The following is a 23,926-nucleotide window of genomic DNA, read 5'->3' as shown; positions in this document are numbered from 1 at the left end:
CTACAAATTAGGTCTAGATCGAAGTAGCATTGTTTTATCCTAAACCGACATCAAGACACATCATTACCACGAAACCCAAAACTGCGCCCCACGTGGCCAACTTACCGTTACCGCTGCGAAAAATATGAAAATTCGTTATTAATATTTATTTAAAATAGACCGATTAACTAATTAGTATTATATTTATGCTGGTTAGGTAACGCACCCTTGCAAAGTTTGAAAAAGCTGATATTTTATAGACAATACAATGATTATTTTTATCTGAAATTAATAAACATTAAGGAGTAAAATCTCAAGATCAATTAGTAAGTAAATGTTACTGGTTTCTTTTGTTCGTATGAGTTTGTATGAGTAGGTAGTTAGAAAGTATGTCTTTCCATATCAATCGAAGCTTTTAGACTATGCCAACCTCTAAAACCTACCCTCCATATGGCACAAATTTCAAATAACAATGTTATCATAAATTGGTTAATATGTTATCACTTATGATAGGACACTAATGAGCTGAATCCGCCACACAACAGACCAATGTTATAGCAAGGCCATGTTACGCTCCAATTTCCATACATCATGCTACTGAATCATAATGAATACTGTCTAAATGTCATGTATTTGCTGTGCATTCAGGCATTTCACACATAAACTGCAACGTCACTTGTATGTTATGAAGCTGGATCAAAAATACCCTGTTATCTAAGATCTTTTTTTTGACATTGTGCGGTTTCTAGGTTAGGTTTTCTATCTGGCAACCTGAAAAACGCCTGACTGCACACTAACCACATGAATTTGTCAATATTTAGTATGGATACTTCTTCATAACATAGCCTTAGCATAACCTTGGTCTGTGTGGGGGCAGAATCGGTCCATAAGTGAAGTCGAACTAATGTTATAACTATATACTCTGACGCAATTTGGAGGTTAGGTTTTAGAAGTTGATATAGTATAATATGGCCGATCGAGCAGCAAAAGCATAGCTTTTTGACAGTTCGTGACAACCAAGTCAACAAAAGAGACCAGTAATATAATATAATTATTTTATTCAAGAAATGGCTCCAATGCTCTGAACTTGATTTCAAAGTGATTCATCATTTTAATAATTTGAGAGATGTGCCGAGGAAGAGACGCTTATTGAAAATAGGAATTACTCCACGGCATTTCGTTAAGAACACAATTTGACTATGAATTTTTCAATTGATTCACAAGTTGACACTTTTGTGAATCAAATAATTCAAACTAGTATTTATTTGATGTAATTGTGCTAGCAATTTTCATTTGAAAATATAGATCCATAATATATTTCCAAGTGCAAAATAATGTAAAATATTTTAATTTTTTTTGTTATGATCCAAAATATTAAAAATGTCGCATACGATAAATTTTTGAAATTTTGAGTCGTAGTTAGCCCAGGCATTGCTGAAGTTAATTTAAAAATAATTTATTATCAATATAAGATAATTTATAGTAATAAAAATCTATCAAATATAGATGGGTTAACCATTGAGTTGCCATCTAAATTCAGAGTAAAAAAAGAAAAAGTTTAAGCACAGGAACTCGTAGGACGATAAATCTGATTGCTTTCAAAAACGAGAATAATTTCACCATAAAAATTTATAAAAAAATTCCAACGTGCAATCGTATATAAGCAACTGCCATGGTTCACAGGTAGATATATAGGAATGAGTTAGACCTCGTAAAATTTTAATTATCATTGCAGATTTTATGATGGATATTCTAATTTTATTGTACACAATAAATTTACTGGCTGAAATTCCTACTACTTGTTATATAAAATTTAATTATTAATAAACAATATTTTATTGCTATATTTTCAAATTGATGGCGTATTTTATGATTTGCAGTAGATAATTCAGGCATCTTCTAAGAAAAACTGACAAATAAATAATTATCTATACAAAATAAATTGGAAGTAATATATTTCAATTTATGGAAAAAATTACTATTATTTTTAAGAAGAATACTACTTGTTTAGAACAGCAAAAATTACATGATTTTTAATGGTATTTTAACATAGTAAGCATATTTCCCTTTTTCAGCACGTCTCTTCTATTTGATAAATTAATCAATGCGATCTATAAAATATCAGCTTTTCTGATTTGCTTTCATTCGTTGTTAGTTCTACTAAACTAAACTATAATTATAATTTATTATCAGTGGTTATCGATTTCTATTTGCAATCTCCCATAACACAATAAATCAATAATGAAACAGCAACTTCTTGATATACATGCTAACATGAAATGCGAATGATGAAACGAAACGCTAAATGTCAAATGTTTAGGAAATATTAAGAAATGTAGTTACAAATAAGCAAACGTGCACTATTTTACACATATACTACTACTTCTACTATGAGATGATCTACGATTCTACTAATCCAATAAAAAAAAGTAATGCCAAAACTACTACTTAATTCAGTAGTAAATAAAAGCACTGTTAATGGAATATGCCATTTTTGAATGACCAAGTCATTCTGATACTAAGCGATTAAGGTACATGGTTGATACATTAATTTCTCTTGCTATTTTTGAGATATAAAACAACATCCAAAATAACGAATATATGAGTTCCTAAATAATTCAAATAAAAAAATGCAGAAGAATAGAGCAATTTCCATTTGATCCACTTGTGGAAACCAATTAAGGTAGCAGATGCACGTATATTAGGGCCAATTGGGCCAATACATAAATTTTACCACAATAACAAACATTTTTGAATAGTTTTAATAGCAATATGTTTTATCAATATTTTTTAACTATTTGGAAAAGCAAATATGATCAGGAAACATGTAAATTGAATCAAGTACCTACGCACGTATATTAGGACAAATGAGGCTAATAAAATTTTTTGCGATAATAACAATTTTTTTTTTAATTTTATTTTATTTTAATTATTATTTTATTTTTTTAATAGTTTTAATAACAATATATTTATTAATATTTTTTAACTATTTTGGTAGGAAAAAATTGTAATTTGAATCAAGTACGTCTGGTTATATTGGGCTAATAGTTGTGTATTAATCACAATGCAGCTAAAATCGCTTTAATTTCGTTGCAATTATTTTTGGGCACTACGATTTGAACCAATGATAAATATGAGTAAAATGTAATTCTAATTGGAATAGTAAAAATTTCACTATGGAAAGCAAACTATGTGACTTCACTATTTGGACACTAGGCCAAATCTATCCGGTGCTGGATGCAGTTTCCATGCCAATGATTTAAAAGTTGGAAATTAATAATAGTTAACAAACATGAGTATTTCGATAGAAATGTATTTAATCATCTTTAGTTGCTAGAATAAACTAGCAATTAAATATGAAAGTTTCTATATGCGTATGAACAATTATATTTAATCAAATCATTAATTATGTAAAATGGTTTAGAAATTAGCAATATTTGAAAAATAGGAGTGTCAACTAATTTTGGCAAGTCATATAAACATATTACCCCAAACCAGCATAAGAATATCTAAATGAAATATAATAATAAGTTTGATTGCCTATATAAATTAATATCTAGATATAAATAATAGAATTGACTAGAATATTTATATCACAATAGTGTCGATTTTTGTATGTCGAAGAGCGTGTGAATTTGGAATCAAAACTCTTATGCAACAAAATAAATAATATGATGAATAAATGAAAATATAATTTTCATGCAACTTTTAAATGAGATGAATATGAATTGATATTCAAAAATAGTGTAAAATGATTATACATGGTGGTGTTAATGAATTTCAGCAATAATTTCATAATATTGGATGCATTCTACGACAATATACACATTAATTATTGAGGTTAGAATGATGTAGGTGTGTTCAGAACATTTTGGTTCAGAACTGGTTCAGAAACCAGTCAAATTTCAGTAGGAAAAATTGTTAGGTATGTTACATGTTCCAAAATTTCGGAATTTTGAAGATTCGTTGTATGAATATCACTTAGAAGTAACTTTAGATACGATTCTGATTTACTATAATGAATCACGAACAGAGACAATTCACGAAAATGTAGTTGAGATGTAAATCCTGAATACTTAACTAAATTTCTATGATTCAAGAAAGCACCTGATTCGTCTACTTATCTTTATAATTCTATTTATCTTCATTTACCAAATATGTTATGTACTTGAATCAGTGAACATATATTTGGAATATAAGTTTAAATAAGGTGACCATTTTTTTTTGCATGTAATCCGGGACGGATTAGAAGGTGTGTGAGAGGGGGAGGGGGTGAGCTAACAATATGTATGCACATTTTTTCGGTTCAAATTTTCTAGTTGAAATATATTTAAACAATATTGTCAATCAAAACATTTTTAAAAATCCGGGACAATCCGGAACAAAACACCTAAAACCGGGGCAAATATTGCTTTTAGAAAAATCCGGGACGTAAGGCGGAAAATCGGGTCTGTCCCGGCCAATCCTAGACGTATGGTCACCTTAGTTTAAACCACATAGTAACACCACAACGACAACATTGTGTCGCAAAACCTAAACCGACCTGTTGAATTTTTGAACACATCACCTCGTATACATGAATGACAAAAGTGAAGCCATGCTTTGAATATACAAAACCATCCCTTGATCTTTTATACAACGTTACAATGCGTTAAAACATACGTTAAATCTTTTATACAATGCGTTAAAACAAAAAGGTAATTACATTAACTACAATTTCTACTATTGCCTACCTCGTATTAGCCTCAGGTATAATATCGTCTACTACGACGTAGATCATAGCTCCGGCAGCGAAGGCCAAAGCGTAGGGCAGCGCTGGCCTCGCGGCGGCTACTGCTACGGCTCCCAATACACCGAAAACGGGCTCTACCATGCCAGATAATTGACCGTACCTGAATAAAGTGTTGGAAAAAAATTCAAATTGGTTTTATTATATCAGTATAATTTTAAATGTACGTTTTTTCTACAAAAATGGCAATCTAAAAGTAAATGATTTACACGCACCAGTATACTCGTCAATATATAAATTCTTGGACTTCCTATGACGAGTTAAAATAACATTTTAGAACAAAATGTACTGTTCATCGAAAAAATGTTTTACTTTGAAATGAACTGCTTAAGTTAAGCTGCTTAACTTAGTCCTTACTTAAGCAGAAAATAAAGTTGAAATTAACACTATAAAATTTATAAGCAACATCACGTGTTAATTGATTCAAATATAACATATAATATAAAATGTATATGTTAATTTTATCTAAATCGACAATTAGCTCGTTAATGAATATTTTTAATTACAAGTTTCTGCACAAAAATCTTCTCATACTATTCTTCAGACAAATAAATAAGCCGACAATATTCAGTCATGCACTCACATATAGAAGTTTTTTTTTAAATAAAATTTTAATTTCAAATGAATCAATTTTAAACTTATTTTTATAATTAACATATATTCCATACTCGAGAATAATGTAAAAAATAATAATCCAATAAATTAAAATATATTAATATATATAAATTAATTAAAAATAAATAATTGTATATCTTTTATTACCAAAAACTGCGCCACATTGAAAATCCAGCAGAGTGAAGAGGAAGACTGACAGCTAAGCCTTCCGGGAAGTTTTGAATTCCAATTCCAATTGCCAAATTTCTGAAATAAAATATTAATTGATAAAATCGTGGAATTAATTGCTTAAGTAAAATCATTTATTAAAACCAATATATGAATCAGTACCTTAATTTATTAATAACTTATCTAGAAAACTATAAAAATATAAAAATCTAGAAGAAAAATTGTAAGAACTCGGTAAAAATATAAATGAATAAATTTCACTTCATTCATAAAAAATAAAATCTTTGAATTTTTTTTCACAGGCAGGGATGATAAAATTTAGATACGCCATTTGATTATGGAACTAAGAAATTAAAATGCTATATTGAAATTTATTACTCTTGATATTTTTCTTACACTTACACTTAGATGTGTAATAATTCATACAAAGTTGCACTTGTCATTTAGCCACATTGTTAAAATGTGACACGATAATGAAGTTTTGTTTTATCTACTTATGAATTTTGTTATAACTACAGTAGAAACTCGTTTATCCGGCCCTCAGTTATACGAATTTGCGATTATCCGAATTAACAACCGCGACCAATTTATTGCCTAGTTATTTCATGATTGGAAACAAATTATCCGTACATGAGTACTTAAATATTTTATTCCATTTAGCTCCAGTTTAGTATTATGCATGTAGATAATGTAATCTTGTAAGATAATATGTATGTACATTAGGGTAGTCCTTAAAAAGGTCTTTTTCGAATTTCCTTGCTCCCAGGGGCTCAATTGGTTCCAAATAGATAAAAAACAATTCTCCGAAAGTTTTAGCTCTTAATATTCACGTTTAGATAGAGCGCAATTCAATCAAAGTTTTGTATGGAAATAGCATGGAATAATTTTCAAAAAATTTAAAAATGTTTTTTTAGTTTAGTTACGCAACGCTCGGAACATGGACATACGCGAGTAGACGGCACGAAACCAGCCAAGAAAATTCCAATCATTCATAATAAGAATGAGAATAATGGAAATATTAATGATTAAATCATTTGAATTAAATATCGAGAAATTGAGATATTTGATGATTAAAAACAAAGAATGAATAAAACTCATTCATTTGTCGCTAAGTTATACCTTTTTGTCGCTAAGTTATAACTTTCAGAGAATTGTTTTTTATCTATTTGGAACCATTTGAGCCCCTGGGAGCAAGGAAATTCAGAAATGACCTTTTTAAGAACCACCCTAATGTACATACATAAGTAAGTGTTAATTTCTTAATAAACAATGATTTTAGTTGAAACCTATGTATTTGTTGTTTTTAATATACACAACATTATTCTTCATACTTTCAATTATCCGGATTTTCTTTTTTCTTAATCGAATATCTTCTATATATATCACCAATATTTTAAACAAGGAGAAAATACGCGGTTTAAATTTATTAAACCCAGTGATACCCAGTGACATGGGTTATGTTGTTTACTTATTTGTAATTATTTTTGAATTCTACAATATTGTTCAGAAAACAAGCAATATGTGACTATACTTCATAAAATCAATAAATTAAAAAAATCTACCAATTATTCTTATTAGGAAAATCGACCAACCAGAAATTACCGACGTGCAAGTAAGGACTTACTAAAAATTAATACAATATGGAAATTGACAAAAACATTGTCTTGTACGCAGGTCTCAATATATTTCAAGATATCCAACTCTGTATACAATACATCAAAATTAATAACTGTGAGCTTATAACAAGACAGCATCCGGTTTCTTGTAGTTTTTATATGAATGAGACACGGTACGGCACGACCTTGCGCGCCGTACGCCTTGGATGTCCTACTTGGTCTGCGCCACGCAACGCTCGGAACATGGACATACGCCAGTAGACGGCACGAAACCAGCCAACAAAATTCCAATCATTCATAATAAGAATGAGAATAATGGAAATATTAATGATTAAATCATTTGAATGAATTATCAAGAAATTCAGATATTCAATGATTAAAGACAAAGTTGTTCAATTACTTAAACGGTTATAAACTTTGCTTGTTACTATTATTGGATTATTGGACTTTTCCTTATACGCTTGAATTCCAATTTGTTCATTCATATTAACAATTTAATCAAAATAAATATAAATAACACTGGTTATTGGGTTAATATAAATAACACTGGTTAGAGGGGGGCGCAATTTGATAAATTTTCCATTCTTCGACGTCACAAGTTATTATTAGTATGTTTGCTAAAAAAAAATCAAAATTAGACCTTTGTTAGATGGCATTTATATTAGTATTTTTAAATTATTATTTCCAATGGTTTGTTCTGATTCTATTTAAAAATATAATATATGTAACAGTGCTATTATGTCTCAATACTTTTTGAGGTGTAATATTTCAACCAGATATGGCTAGCCAAAGGGCCCAAATATCAGAAATCGTAGAGAAAACAGAATTTTTTTTTTAATTTAATTTTCAATAGCAATCAGAATACATGACAATTCTATGAGCTATTTGTCCTATGTCATTCACTCGCAAAATAGAATGGAATGAATAATATTAATGAAGTTTGAGTTCAACAGTAAAAGACAGCTGATCTAGATAAATATCACAATTAACTAAGAGCTGCAATAGAAAGAAATAGTGCAGTGGATAACTTTTGCGATGGCAACAAGATTGAGCTGCAGTAATGTGCATTTGATATGTTCATTATCAATTTTTGAAAAATGTTTTTGTGTTGTTTTCAATTATTTATTGTTGGTGTTGTTAAATTATTGTTAAAGCTCACGTAAAACTAAATATATATGTACTCTGAAAATGATAAAAAACGACCTTCTGAATATAGAAACAATTTCGTCATCTAACAAGTACCAGACGTAAGTATACAGACAAACTCAGCAAACCAGTTGCATTCGGTTACATTTCTAGAGCAGCATTTTCGCTATTATTATAGTAAAACAAAGTATAAAGAAAATGCTACTTAAACTTATATAATAAAAAATACCATAAATTGCATTGTTTCCATAAAATATCTATGAAACCTTATATGTGTATTATATAGAATGCAAATAATACAATTGCATTTGTAGAGAAAAGATTACTTTGCGATTGACCAAATATAGAAAAAATAGATTTAAATCAAACGAAATTATATGAAATATAGATTATAAATGCATCAGTAAATATGCACTCTGTAAGTTGAAAAAGGGCATTCTGGAAAGTGAAACATCTTCGGCATCCAACTGGCCGAATAAATGATGCTAACCAGTTACGGTGTAATCAGTACAATTTCTAGAGCAGCATTTATACCAATTTTTATAGAAAGATATGAAATTGAAAGAAAATGTTTCTTATATAATAATTCACACAATATATTACATTTCCTTCACATAGTAATGATTTATGTGCGAAGTTTTATTTTATTACTATACAATGATTTTCACACTTATCCTAATTGCCAATCCTAATAGGATAACATGCAAAACTTTAAGAATAGGAAGATAAAACATAGGACTTTAAAAATACAGAATCTCCTGACCAATGCCAGTGATTTTGAGATTGAAAGAGCTTAATATATAATGAACTTCTTTTTCAATACTGCCCCATTGAGTTTGGGTGATCCTTGAGGAGGCCTTCGTATTTGTCTAAATGAATTCGTATTTTATCGTTTATCGCGTGTTGATATTGACGTCTTCATGGATTAACCAACTTGGTACATACTTTAGGGCATTCAAATTTTCTAATAATCTTATTTTAACATTTTTAAATCCCTTAACACACAGTTTTGTAAAACTATGATCAGGTCGACCAATTTTTAAAAAATTTTGAGCTTCGTTTCCAAAGCAAGACAATTATTAACCCTCCGTCAGAGATAGCCTGAGCCAACATTTTAATATGTTTCTCCATTATATGATGTCATCGAGACCTCCAGATCTCAGTAGCCTCGTTATTTTATGTCTACTCTATTTATTCGTCTACATTAGATTGTCTTTGAACTTCGCATATTTTTCAGTAGCAATTTTGTACCAAAAAACAAAATGACAAAGAACACTAAGTTTTCACTATCCTAATTGTTTATATAGTCTTTATAGTATAAACATTCCAACAGAAACATATTTATGTTTCATTCATTTCAGAAAATTTGAAAGATTTGTGCGTCATTTTGAGCGCATATGCGGATTTTTATATTTTGCTATATTATAAAAATAATATTGATCTAATACATATTTCGTTCTTATTTACACATATTAAACATATTCAGCATTGTAAAACCAACTAAATAGAAATGTATAAAACTATAAGGCTCCTGTGAATATATTTAAAATCTGTATCGGTCAAATACACCGCGCCCGGTTTTGTACATATTTGGGCTGAGCCCGACGGAGGGTTAGTTTTGCTTTATTGGATTTTCATCTTCGAAAGTTCCAGGATTCTAGTTGAACTTGGTTATTCAACACTACATTTCTTTGCCATATATATTTTATAATTGAATAAAAATTTACAGTGTCCTAAAGTATCACGAAAATTTAGAATATTTATAATGTCGCGATTATGGGCGGCATTTGTTCATTAAGGGTTAACACGTATATACTGAAAACTAACGTAATAATGGGTGTGTAAAGTTGAAAACATAAAATAAAAGCTTTTATATGAAGTGTAGTTAGTAAAAGTCATTAAAATAAAACAAACAACCGAAATGCGGATTAAGCACAATCCGATTTCGAGAAAGTGCGCAAACACATGACAAACAACGGCAATCTTAAATTCAACTTTGGACTTCGGCTGTTTCAGAGCGAAGTTTACATTCTTCAGAAAAGTGTGCGATTGTCATTGGCACAGTTGAGAAATAAAATTCCGGATCTGCGTGGCCGCGGATGCCATGCAGTCTGCGATCTCGGTTCACACGGATTGAAATATAAAATGATTTCTATTCGAAAACTTTTGCCGCTGCCGCAATGTCTTTGAGTTCGGCTCTCGGGCCCTCGGGCTATGTGAATTTCATTATTACATGTAATTCAACGGCATTAGGAATTCGAACTATGCGCGCGACCACGGGACACTGCCAGTAGGTGCCGGTTACCTGTAATACTATATTTAATGTCGCGTGGATATTATGACAAGATAATATTTAAATTAAATCATCATCAGAACTGAACGTAGATCAGGTTTTAATCTTCTCGGAATAGGATTATGATACTTTATAAATTCTTTGTACAAATGACACGGATAATATAAATATACATATATATTACACTAATTGACAAGCTTTTCAATATTAAGTTTCTTGTAGAATAGAAAGTGTAGATTTTAAAATATGTGACCATAATATTTTGGAATTTGTTAAACACCAATTAATAATATAACATTATAATTAGTTATGTTTATCATAAATAAAGCAAGAAATGCCATACCTACATAATTTCATAATTGATATGTATAATCATATAATGTAAAAATAATTAACGGAATATTAATGGCGCGGTATTAAAATACGGTGGAGGCACTATTATCCGAACCGAAATTTTAAACTAAAGTTGTTTATGTAATTGTAAAAAAAATTCTATTCGTTTCAATTTCGACTTTTGATGAGTAATTTTGACTTTACTTTTCCTCGAACACAACTGATTACAAAAATTTAATTTGATAGGAATCAATAGTAACTTGTAGTTCTGTGTAATGGTAAGTGCAGCCGTTTCTTTGTGATAAAAATCTAAACTAGTGTATGGCATCTAGTTCTAGCTATATGGCATCTTAAGCCATATAGCCCGTACCTAAATAAGCAAAGCTTAATCAATCAGGATTTAAAATGAAGAACATTGTCTCATGTTTATAAGAATTATATAAACTGAATTGCAAAGTCGAAAATTTAAATAAAATTATTTATTTGAAGTATATAAATGAGCTTTAAAACTTTAGCTAGAAATAAAATAAAAATCCGAATTATTTTAGATATTCAAAAAATAGTAAACAGTAAAAACTCAATAACTGCCATTTTTGCACATTTAGCTCCGTATCTCCGAAACGGCTGGACCCGCCTTTGCCAAAAACTAATCAGCATATCTCCCTGTTAATAGGAATCGAATGTTTTTTGAATCATTCAAATCGGTTGATCCGTGCGCCCGAAAACGTAAACGAATTGTATCCATACATACATACATACGCACACACGCATCGATTTTTCTAAGGTATGCCAATTTCTATTATTGGACAATTTAAATAACTTACCTTAAAATCGTTAACATTTAAAAACATAAAACAAGTGAATCAAAAAATGATTGAAAAACCAAACGAAATAAAGTGTAATTAGCTGTTTTTTTAAATATATGAAAAATTCAAAAAACATTCGATAGGTTTCAATTTCATGGATAAAAATTGGACAAACAGATTTTTTTTTCTCAAATTTAAGTGTTTAAGAACGATATTACATTCATATTACAAGAGAAAATACCAAATCGATTTGAAAAATGTAAGGTATATACATATAAAAGATATCTGTAAATTGGGTTGATCAATTTTTGATAAATGTTGGTCAGGGTAGTTTTTTCGTAATTAATAAAAGTAAAACTAAATGTTGGCGTTATTTAAAAAAATTAAACAGATTTCAATTCTTTATGATCAACTCGATAATTTGCATAAAATATTTATGTAGCTTTCATATTCAACAACATTTAAAGGTTACTATATTCTTCAATGATTAATTTTTGAAAATTTACAATTTTGTTTTGTTTTGTTTAAACAATATATAATTTTTTTTGTTCAAACAATATTCTTCAACAATTGATCTGATAAATATATTATTACAATAATTTTATTGCCTTCTTGTACCTTGTATATCAAAATCAATAACTATCATTTAATAAAATTAAATCTAATTTAAATAATTTTAATCTATAATTTTATTCATATCTGATATATCATTTATCAGAAACTATATGTTCATAAATTAAATATCATACTAATTAATTAAATAATATTAACTAAATAAGATACTAATTTCAAAGATAGATAGGTATATCGTAATTAACTTGTTTTCGTTTATCTCTAAATATAAGTTAACTAAATTTGGAATCCTATTAATCAATAAATTCAACTATTCATCATAAGTTTCAAAATGATGAAATTTTTATTTTATACGACAAAAATTAATAAAATATATGGTAATACCATATTACTTTAATCATATAAATTCTAAAAATTCCGTGCATTTATAATTAACTATCTAGTAATGTTTTGTAAATATTTCAGAAACTACTCCATGTATTGGTACTCGTAATGATTTATGTCGAAATAACATCTAAATAGAAAGCTGCGGCGTGAAACAACACGAATTTAGAAAATTAGGTGTTATATCATTTAAGTTAACATTCGCGTTTGATTTCATGAGATGTAAAAGTCTGCCGAATGTTGATTTATTAACATTATTCATATTTTATTTAAATACGGCAATTAGCGGATTATGTCGAAAGTCTTATTTGCGACGCTAAAATTATGACACCATGCAAATTCTTTCAAATATGTAGGATGAGGTGAATTAAAATACAATTAATGGTATATATATATATATATATATATATATATATATATATTCATTATACATTCTATCATAAATTTCAATAGATATAAATTCGACTAATAGGGTATAAGTTCAATAAATTGTGATAGTTATCAGAAGCTGAAGCTATTGCGAATGATATTTTTCAATGTTTATTATTTTTACAAACGCTAATATATGACAACCCAATGATTGTCCTTACTACTTTTAATGTACATTTATATAATTTTGAAGGCCATTAGAAGGCATCCAAACTCGTAGTATATTTTAATTTTGATTTTGGGCAGCAATGCCCTAAAAATGCATTTTTACTTGAACTCATATTGAGATCTATATTTTTCAAATGAAAACTGATACCACAACTACTTGATATCAGGTTGTCCAAGTCAAAAATGAACCAACTAACCCACGACAAGCCTCAAACGAGTAAGATATAGATTTTGACTAAACAAGTTAGTAAAATCAAAGGAATTCGTTCAATATGAAAAATTTCCATAAATAAAGTTCGGATAAAGTTTTTTAAAGAGCTGTTTTATTTATGATTTTATTTTTCAATACTAAAAGCCTTTTCTTGAAAAAAAGTTTTAAGATTTATTTCTACAAATTCGTTCGATATGAAAAATTGTCCGATGGATATTATATTACAACCATGGGATTACAAAGTAATAAATGATATTTGTGGACATTTGAAAAATAATAAATTTCATAATGTTTATTATGAAATGCGCACAGTTTATGTTGGAAATATCTAATTTATAGAGAAATAATAATTTTTATTCTCAATAATCAATGAATCAGAACGCAAGACGGATGTCAACAAATTAACATAAAGTATATTTTATAATTACAATCATTTAATACGTCTTATATGCCAACGCATTTCCACTTTAACATTATATAAACAGTAAACAATCATTTGTCATAAGTAATGCATTTTCAGGTTCATATAATAATAAACTGCATTGTTGAAATAAATTTCTTGCTAGTTGTAAGGCAAACTACGCCATTCAATAAGCAATAAATGTAACATTGTATATTCTATTCATAAATTTTATTCATTAAAATGGGTTTCATTGCGTCTACTAGATAATACTATAAACGGTATTGTGAATTATTAACGACAAATTAATTAGCACAATTGTACAACTTGGAACTTTTATTGCAACCATGAATTGGAACACGGCTAATGCATTCATTTTTTGCTGTATCTTCTACATTCGATCGGAATATGACTTGAATTCATTCATAAATTAATACAGAAACAGGTATAAGTGGCATTTTGCTCGACAATAAGTTGCAAAAACTTTGCGATGTAAATAATCGACATAATCAATACGAATTAAAATTTAACAATTTTTAAATTTATCAGAAGTTTGCAATTTTGACTCAACCTATTATTTTCGCATGTACTAAATTTTTAAAATTAAACTACTTGTCGTCTAATATTTTACTTTAGAATGCTTATTAAAACTAAAAATTCTATCGACATACAAAAAAATATTAATATCGCAAAAAAATAATTACGGGGCGTCCATTAACACGTAAGGCTCTTAGGGAGAGGAAAAAATTACGTGGTGGAGGGAGGGGTCCAATGAAATATCACGTGTATATAATTTTTGCCTAAATTTTCAAAAAAAATAAAAAAATACTATTTTTTCGTAAATTCGAAAAATTCGTTCAAAAATTTTTATTTAACTGAAAGTACACGTGATGTTTGTAGGGGTAGAATAGGTAATTTTAAATATCACCCTAAAAATCCCTAAAAAATCGATCACGTTATTAATTGACGCACCTTCAGCATGGTATCCAAACAATGTCTTTCGAACAGTTTTTAAATTTTCAGGACAATTTAATGATTTTTGGCGAAAACTTTTTCATTTTGAAGAATCTAATCAATAAAAATCGTTGTAGAGTTACATAAAATGACTTTTAATTTTTTTTAATTCAGTGCATTCGTTCAAAAAACGATATAGAATGATTTGAAACGACAAAAAAAACATAATTTAGGATTTTCTGGCAAAAAAATATAATTGTCTCTTTAAGTTAAGAAATGCAATATTATGTTAAAAACTAAATTGCTTTGATTCAAATTATATTCCAAAGGTAGGAATAATTCTTATTACATCAAATTTATATATTTCTAATAATATAATTTGTAATGAAGCATTGAAGAAAACAGTTTTAGTTTAGTATAAAATGAAGAAAACATAAAATTACACCAAAGATTAACAAGTAAAGAACTTTTCAACTTTATAAATTTCCTATTTTATTGCATGCAAATTTCAAAACGTTTTTAATTTTTGCAGCAATCGGAATCGGAAAGAATCCTATAAATTCTTAAAACATTTTCAACTAGATAACTTCATTGTTAGAAGATAACCGATTACTGCGAGATTTTTCAAATACTGACGACTTTTCTAATGCTATGCAGCAATGTCAGAGAAAGGCTATTTGAACTTGAAAACATATTCCCATCTATAATTCCAAATAAAAACCGATTTCATTACTGCTTGATATCATGCTGCCATAAGAGGGTATCGAGTTATACAACATATTTTGAACTTGCTTTTTTATTATTATTATTTTGAACACCAATCAGAACTTGGGAGTCCTAGAAGCTGTTGTGAAAACATAACTTAATACTAGTCGGTTGTACAGATGGCAACCTAAAAAGTTGTTTCATCTTTGTGCAATGAATTAATTATAATCACAATTTCTGTAATAAGGCGAATATTTTTATTGATGCATCAATGCCGGATAAGACCTATTTCACTTGTGAATATTTTGCTAATGAAATAGAAATATAAGTTGGATTTGCTAGTTGGATTTGATCGTCATCTGTAGTGTCAAACACCAACCATTTAAGATTTGATCGAGCATACGTGTGAATTCCTTGCGAACGACATCATGTCGTCATTGGAAACCACAATATTAATGAAAAACAATAGTCTAAAAATAATCGTTTGTCTAAGAATTCTTGTTATTCATCGCCAACGTCAACGTCGCTTTGGATTTACGCAACATCCTAGGCCAAGTACAGCTGATTGCTTTTGTTGATACATCCTGTGGCACACTTACAAGTTAGGTTGTTCGAACAGTTTGCTTCTAACTGATGTGACTCATATGTTATGTATGTAGAAATCAAACAAACAACGTAGAGTAAGGGCTATGGAGACTTGCATATGCAAATAGTTGTATGATATAATAATTAGATTAGAATCGACCACTTGTTAATTATTAAAGATTTGTCACTAAGTTCTACTTGTAGAAGGTATATTTATTAATTATTTACTATATATGTTGTTACGCGGACTTTAGTTTTAGAAGTGAGAAAAATAAGTGCGATTCAAAACCGCTAGCCCTCTACAGGGTAGCAATCATCCGGTGTAAAAGCTCAATGCCATGAAGATTGCCGCCGTCATGGCCGATATAATAAAATGAAAATGCGTCTGAACAGTAATGTTATAGCAAGATTGCAGAAAAGTTTAATTCAGTTCAACCATAATCAGATAGGATTAGTGTGAAAGTATTTGAGATGCGGACCACGTGAATAAGTCAGAAAATTTTGGATGGTCGAGTTGTCATATGCACATCTTTGCTTGCTTGGATCAAAATAGAGCACTTTTTGAACTGGATGGTAAGTGATAATGAAAAGTGGATTATATACATCTCTGACGTAGGTTAATGAAATTTAAAGGGCAACAATTTTTTTTTTTTTAAATAGAATGTTGTTAACGTTTTGTTTTATTCTATAAACAGACAGAACTTTCCGGTTGACCTAATATATCCACCAATTATTCACACAAATACTATTATAAGTAATTTGTAGAAAGAAGGAACAAAAGGAATGGGAAGAAGAAGAATGCAGACGATTGACGACTTACGCGAGAAGAGAAAATACAGGGAACTGAAAGCCAAAGCACATGATCAGGAAGCATGAAAACAGAAGTTTGGAAAGGAAAATACATGAAATAAAAAAAAAATGGGGATAGGGAATAGTGGTAATGGGATGAAGGGCAAGGAAATCATTTGTTGTGGCGGCTCTCACACCATGGACCTGCCTTCGGGCAGACTACTATTTATTATTTATTATTATGTAGAAAGAGTATAATTATTAATAATTACCCAAAATTTTAATAAAAATTTTAACGATGACAAATTTGAATACATAACCTAGACGTTTTTAAGATATTAACACTGTGTCATTTCAATACTATATGTCTATATTCTCCTAGTCCCTTGAGCGCTCTAACAGTTGTGAATAATCACAACACCGGCTTACACATTTCATTCATTTATTCATTCATTCATAAATAGACTGTCCAGTCTGACTCCGGCTTGGAAAAACTAATTGTATTTATATCTGCACATAAGTCGAATTACCTTTTCTTCACTGCAACAGAAATGTAAAAACAAACAACCCTTTTAGATTTAAGAGCAATTTTTTCTTTACCTTTTGTTAAAGTTTCAGCAGAATAATCAATTTCATATGTGAAAAAATGCACTGTTAAATATGTGCCTATGTACTTTTACAATCAACATCAATCGGCTATTTTTTTATCAATGGCCATCAATATTTACCATCAAGACTTTAATTTTTCATGAGAATTGATTTATTCATTGAGAATATCGAACGAATTTATGATCTAAATTTAGAATTTATTCAAGTCAACTGCAATGAGAAAACAATGCTAAATAAAGTAATCAAACGAAAAAATTAAAATTTAAAATTTATTACTATTAAGATTTTAAACTATACTAATTTTTTATTACTAAATGATTAATTGAGAAATATAATGATAATTTCTCGAAGTTATATCCAGGAAGTACCTGTGCATAAAAAATATGAGTATATCGGTGTATGAATATATATGAATGCTGACCATTCTTATCAACTAATCGGTATATCAATTTATTCAATTATGGCAAGGTAAAAAAAGGATCAAGACTTTTTCTATTGCACTTGCAAAAATATTGCTACATATATTTCTAATGCAATCTGATGTCATTACTTAAACTTTGGACCTCTAATTGAAATTCCCTAGCTATAACCATGAATGAGCCCAAAATTATGCACAATAATGTAAAAAATATGAAATATAAAACAAATATTATTTACTCAGCTTTACAACTCACAATTTTTATATCATTAAATTCAAAAATAACATAGGATTGTATTATTAGAATAATAATTGATGTTCACTTTGACATGGTTTTGAATATTTGATTTAGTTTGTGAACCTATTCCACGTAGCTCTACAATTGATGACACAACCTTGACTTATGCTGCTCATAATAATGCCATGATAATTTAATCAAAACAAATGATAACTGCATATGTGATATTAATGTATATGAATTATTAATACAATGCCATGGTAACTTCTTTATCACATTAGCTAATAGAGTTATGCAAGTAAAAAACAATACTTCAGAAACAGAAAAACCCTCATATGACGCCTCATATCCTTCTGTTTCTTGGTGTTTAGTACTTCTAAGTTCCTACACCGACAAGCTCACAAATTCAGATAAACTTTGTGACAAAAAGTTATTAGATTTAATTTAAATTACCATCCATCAACAAACATATTTATTATAATTCTTAAGTCATTTATAATATATTGTATAAATATATTGTTTACTGTTATTTTTTACATTGATGATCGCGATAAATTGCGATCTAGAATTTTTTTAAAATTTAGTACTTATTAAAATATAGTGCAAAAATATGCAGTGTACACTGAACACGTGTTCATATTCACACAATTAATATACATACAATATTACATACACTCACTATTTATTTATTTATATTTTTGTTTATAATTTCACATTAGGTAAAAAATGTTTAATAATAAACAACTATATATTCTGCGTTAACTATCCTATATTTTCATAAACAATGGACGTAAGTGGTAATATTTAAATTTACGTCGCAAAAAATAAATACTCGAGCTTAAAGAGCATATTAACAAAATTTACATCCAGAAGCACTACGGATAAGTTGAAGTTAAAGAAAAGTACCATTGATTGAAATATATTTCATTTACGGATTAAGTGGTATTAAATTGCATTTTAATTTAATTCTTCATTCTAGTTCGATGATGATAAATGTCTATGAAGGCGACAAATATCTGAATGATATAATTTCAATAATCACAATTGAATCTGTCGTTCAATAAATGTGAATGCACTTTTTGAATAATTTAATATATTTAAGAAAATAAAATAACCGTTCTGAACAAGAAGTTTATGTTTAGCCAAAAAATCCACGCTGATAAAATTATTTTTTCTTGGAGATTCAAGTCATTCTGAATCATTTACGACCAGAATTGGAAGAAGTTCGTGCGTGTATATAAGTTAATTATTGGCCTTTCGTCAAAGTTTTACCAAAAACAAATAAATCAGTTTATGGATGCAAGCGACTTCCCTGTGATTTATCTGAATCTGAATTTCTTAGAAAGACGGATTGATGATTGAAGGACTATTTATGAACAGGATGCATTACAATGTAAGGGATTATTTTGTACTTCGAAATAGTTTGATAAAAGAGATTATAGCTATCCTGCATGAAGACCAGGGTTGAGCCGTAGGCGTTAACATAGTCACAATCGCAAGTAGCAAAGTTGCTATATCACAATTCGTATTAAGTATGCCGATTATTCACACATATCGGAAAATATTTCCAAACTTTACTAGAGGAAAAATGCCACGTACACCTAGTTTATAATCAATTTTGATGCCAAACTGGTGACCTACGAGGTTTGTGATGAAGACAGAGCAGGAGCATGAATCGGAAATTTAAAAAAATGTAGACTTTGATGCAGCACCATAATCACTGGTCTTCCGTGACTACTTATAAGGTACGTCCAGTCCTCGGGTCAGTGCGAGTTAACCCATTTACTCTACTGATACCGGACTTCTGTTGGTATACCCATTTTGTATACCCAGACCTCAGTGTTTATTGCTGACACAAAAATTAATTCTGAGCCTAGACCCTGGGTCATGAATTGAATTCACTAACAAATGATTCATTGGAATCGCAATTCAACCTCTCCTAGTCCGTTAACTCACCAAATCGTCTTTTGATGCATAAGACTTTCGTGACTGCATCTTGTCAAGTTGATAACTCTTTAATACGCTCTCCTTCGAATCACATCCGATTCGAGAATCCGATGTATGATTCAAAGGGCTGCAGAAGTCGAAAAGATTATTATAATCATAGCGAAAATCCATATTTTTACAGAGCGCCATCTATTTACCAATAGAATAATAATATTCGCCAAAATATTATAGAAATTAAAATAAATACAGTAGAGTGGGGCTGAATCTTCGAAGTTTACCAAGACATCGAGGTTCAGGAAATTTACCACGTGATTTATATTCAGAACCATATGCAAAGTATGAAGATGATGGAAGGTCGAATTACCTACCATACGGTGGATCTGCCGACGAAACTGTCATTTATTCTATTGGATGAATTTCTAATTGACCAGTACCACAACACTGCTATAATCTGCTTTCCCACCATATATTTATAACGTGTTTCCCTGTATTTTTTAAACTGTTAGATCAACACTGGGCAGGGAGTGTGTGGGAAATCAAGCAGGCTAGACATGGAGGAAAAACAAAAATCACTTGTCATTTTATTTGATCATAAAAATTTGTAATTAATAAATTGTTTATATTTTCATCCAATGGATTTTATATTTTTATATTCATAACTATTTCCTACAAGTGAAAAGGAACTCCCACACAAATTGCTTAACTAATACAATAGATTCATGAATATAGCAGATAATTAAATAATGGTAAATTATCTCTGCTCAACAAGATGCTTGTGGCACATAATACATAACTTCGGTAAATCAGTGGAGACAGCTAGGCTAAGTACATTACATTAACTGTTATTGCAAATGACTCGCTCACATGAACCATCAAGTACAAGAATTGTCTTGGGTGGGCGATGTGGAATGCCGTGATGCTGCTGGTGCAGACTATATACTATATGTGCTCTGCATATGTCGTTCTTCTAAAAACCTTCTATAGATGCACTTGAAAATCACGAATGTGTGTGGGATGGTCGTAAAGCCTTACGATCACTGCTTCATTATAGTAAGCGAATGTTTTAGAAGACTTGAATTAAAACGGTACATCGATATTCGCAAGGGAAATACAAAGATTTAGAATAGATCACAGATATAAAAAAGAGCCGGATGTTGTGCAGATTCTTGACATAACAAGAAACTTGTATATTATTTATAATTTCTACGCGCCTACACATTTATGTAAATAATATTATTGAATCGAAAGAACTCCAATGGTATCAATGTTTATTATTCGAATCATAAGAAAAAAATTGAAAATTATTCATTTGCAGACATAGAATTTCTTGAAAAAGGTTAAAGCATTTGGTTTTTACAACTTTCGGGATTTAAAGATTATGGTAGGTCATCAAGTTTGCAACTATAAATTTATATAGAATAAGGTTGCTTAAATCGTACCTCCAAAGGCAGTAATGCTGTAATATTGAATAAAATTAATTTTTTTTTAAGTATTTGTCGTTTATTGATTCATGATGTTACTGGCTTATGATCAACAATTACTGAAATTTCGATGGATTTTCTTTTTCTACTTTCGGTTCGATTAAGGCGCCTAGTTGCCTGAGTCGTAGCACCTACATCCTTAGTCGAATTTACTATTAGAAAATATATAGTCACTCTGAAATCAACTTTTCTTTAGTTAGTAATTTTTATATTTAAATTGAACACAATTATTAAAATAACAGCAAAAATAAAATAATATTCTCAAAAAGTAAAAAATAATAGTTTGCTGGTTCAGATCCGGCTCGAATGACCATTTATGGTGAGGATCACTCTGTTCAATCAATTATTTAGCGAATTGTAAGTAAGAATTATCCCATCACCATACAAAGATGAATAAAAACAACTATTTACTTTGATATATGTATATTGATGTTTAATCTACAAGCTTCTTCTCTCATTTTTTTGTTAGACTCTCAAAACTTATAAGAAAGTGCAGGTATTTTTATGCACACTCTCTACCCCGAAGATTTACGGGTTAAATACAAAAGGCCTTGGTCAGATCTTAACCAAAATTATTAAGATGGGTGTTAAAAATGGAGATGTAACTCAAGAAGATACAGCCATTATAGAAATTAATGGCCATTAATAAATTTATATCACTTGATTTTACATATCTAATCAGAGCAAAAATTTTGCAATATTGTATTATTCATTATTTGTTCGCATTTATCAAAAAAATCTATAAAACGGTCTCCATAAAACCGGTACAAATAAAAAAATTTAGACAGGTGCGACTTCAGCTGCAGGATCTTCTTGAACTTAAATTCTATCATTTAATTATGCCTAAACGATTGTCAAATAAGTAACATAAATAAACCTTGGTAAGAAAATTGTCTATAAACATAATGTAACCCTCATGAAACACCTAAGACTGAGAGAAAAATGTTAGTGGAAAATTCAAAACAACCTTACTTTTTGATTATTTGTATTTCACAAAGTCGGCCAGCCAGCCTTCCAATTGTGAAGGATTTTAAGTGAGGTTTTTAAGGAGAGGGGCGTTTGACAAAAAATCACAAAATATCACGTGGGGGAAAAAGGGGTATATCACGTGTATTTATTTTTTACATGATTTTTTTAAATAAATTCAAATATTTTCAATGAAGATTCAAAAATTTTACAGTTTTATCATGAAACTAGAAATCAATGTAATGTTTGGTGGGGGAGGGGGGTTAATTTTGAATATCACCATGTATCACCAAGGAAGAGGGGAGGGGGTTCAAAAATCCTTAAAAACTCGCTCACGTGATTAATGGACGCCCCCCAATATCATAGAGTTTGACTTTTTAAAATTAGAATTTAAAAAAGAATTAGTAGCTATCTTCACTGCAAACTTCTAAAATCAAACTTTAATTTTATATATTTCCATAGGCCTCGAATATTTTACCACGGTCAGTTTGGGCATATAATAACCATTATGCCAAGTTTCATCAAAATCCAAAACAAACTTCGCGCGCGTTGCCCTCATTAGTCAATGGTATGATTTGTTCAGAATTTGTCCTAATATAACCAAAAACAATTTTCATAATTGATTATGTTAGAGAACGAATTCATCTCATTTAGTCGATTTACCGAAATATAGTGTGGGATCATAGTAGACTGGACATAACTAATCATAACTGATAAGTTAGAGAACGATTTCATCTCATTTAGTGAATTTGCCGAAAGATAGTGTGGGATCATAGTAGACTAGAAATCAGATCGGAACAGATGAAATTTGACATGTCATAATATTTAATTTTTCCAATCTTCAAGTCGTCGATCACCAATGTAGAAATATTATTATTTGTAATTATAATTTCCATCTTTATAAATATTGTATTATAAAATTTCTTAACAAAAATAAAAATTATGACATGTCAAATTTCATCTATTCCAATTCGATGTCCAGTCTACAATAGAAAGCAGTTAGAAATGTAAAAAATATAACTTTTATAGTTAGGTTAGTATTGAATAAAATATTGCAATCTATTTTTAATCCATCACCCGTTACTGCAATCAGATCAGAGATAAGTAGCCGTATGTATAATTGTGAAGAAGTATGTAGTTATAATTATTACAAGAAGTCTTCCTCCTCTATCCAGCAAAATTGTTCGCCCGTTGAGGAGTCCACGGGCCACGATCCGCGCGATGGATGCGGTGTGTAGGCTCGCACAGGAAAATAGGCGCCACGTTGTCCGGCGCGCGTCGGCAGATCAAACGCCTTCAATCTCGGTAACCGTTTGATTCGCAT

General features: G+C 29.6%; 1 protein-coding gene across 1 annotated transcript; it reads right to left on the bottom strand.

Moving 5' to 3' along the window:
• Positions 1 to 23,926, bottom strand: LOC113367451 (zinc transporter ZIP11-like). The gene is made up of 4 exons (XM_026609059.1): positions 23,754 to 23,926; positions 5,531 to 5,629; positions 4,713 to 4,871; positions 1 to 113 (listed from the first exon to the last, which is right to left on the bottom strand). The coding sequence occupies exons 1-4, from the start codon at positions 23,924 to 23,926 to the stop codon at positions 35 to 37; spliced, it is 510 nt and encodes a 169-aa protein (XP_026464844.1). The 3' UTR covers positions 1 to 34.

Source organism: Ctenocephalides felis, unplaced genomic scaffold (assembly GCF_003426905.1).
Source record: "Ctenocephalides felis isolate EL2017-DRISC unplaced genomic scaffold, ASM342690v1 CF-g0.4_SCAFFOLD_01170, whole genome shotgun sequence".
Lineage (NCBI taxonomy): Eukaryota > Metazoa > Arthropoda > Insecta > Siphonaptera > Pulicidae > Ctenocephalides > Ctenocephalides felis.
The sequence above is the reverse complement of the archived record's forward strand: the minus strand, read 5'-3'. Positions and strand labels throughout refer to the sequence as shown.

Coding starts and splice junctions, on each gene's coding strand:
- LOC113367451 (XM_026609059.1), bottom strand. CDS start 23,926: ATGCGAATCAAACGGTTACCGAGATTGAAGGCGTTTGATCTGCCGACG. Junction 5,630..23,753: donor ATAGAGGAGGAAGACTTCTT/GTAATAATTATA, acceptor ATTTTATTTCAG/AAATTTGGCAATTGGAATTG. Junction 114..4,712: donor ATACCTGAGGCTAATACGAG/GTAGGCAATAGT, acceptor TATTTTTCGCAG/CGGTAACGGTAAGTTGGCCA.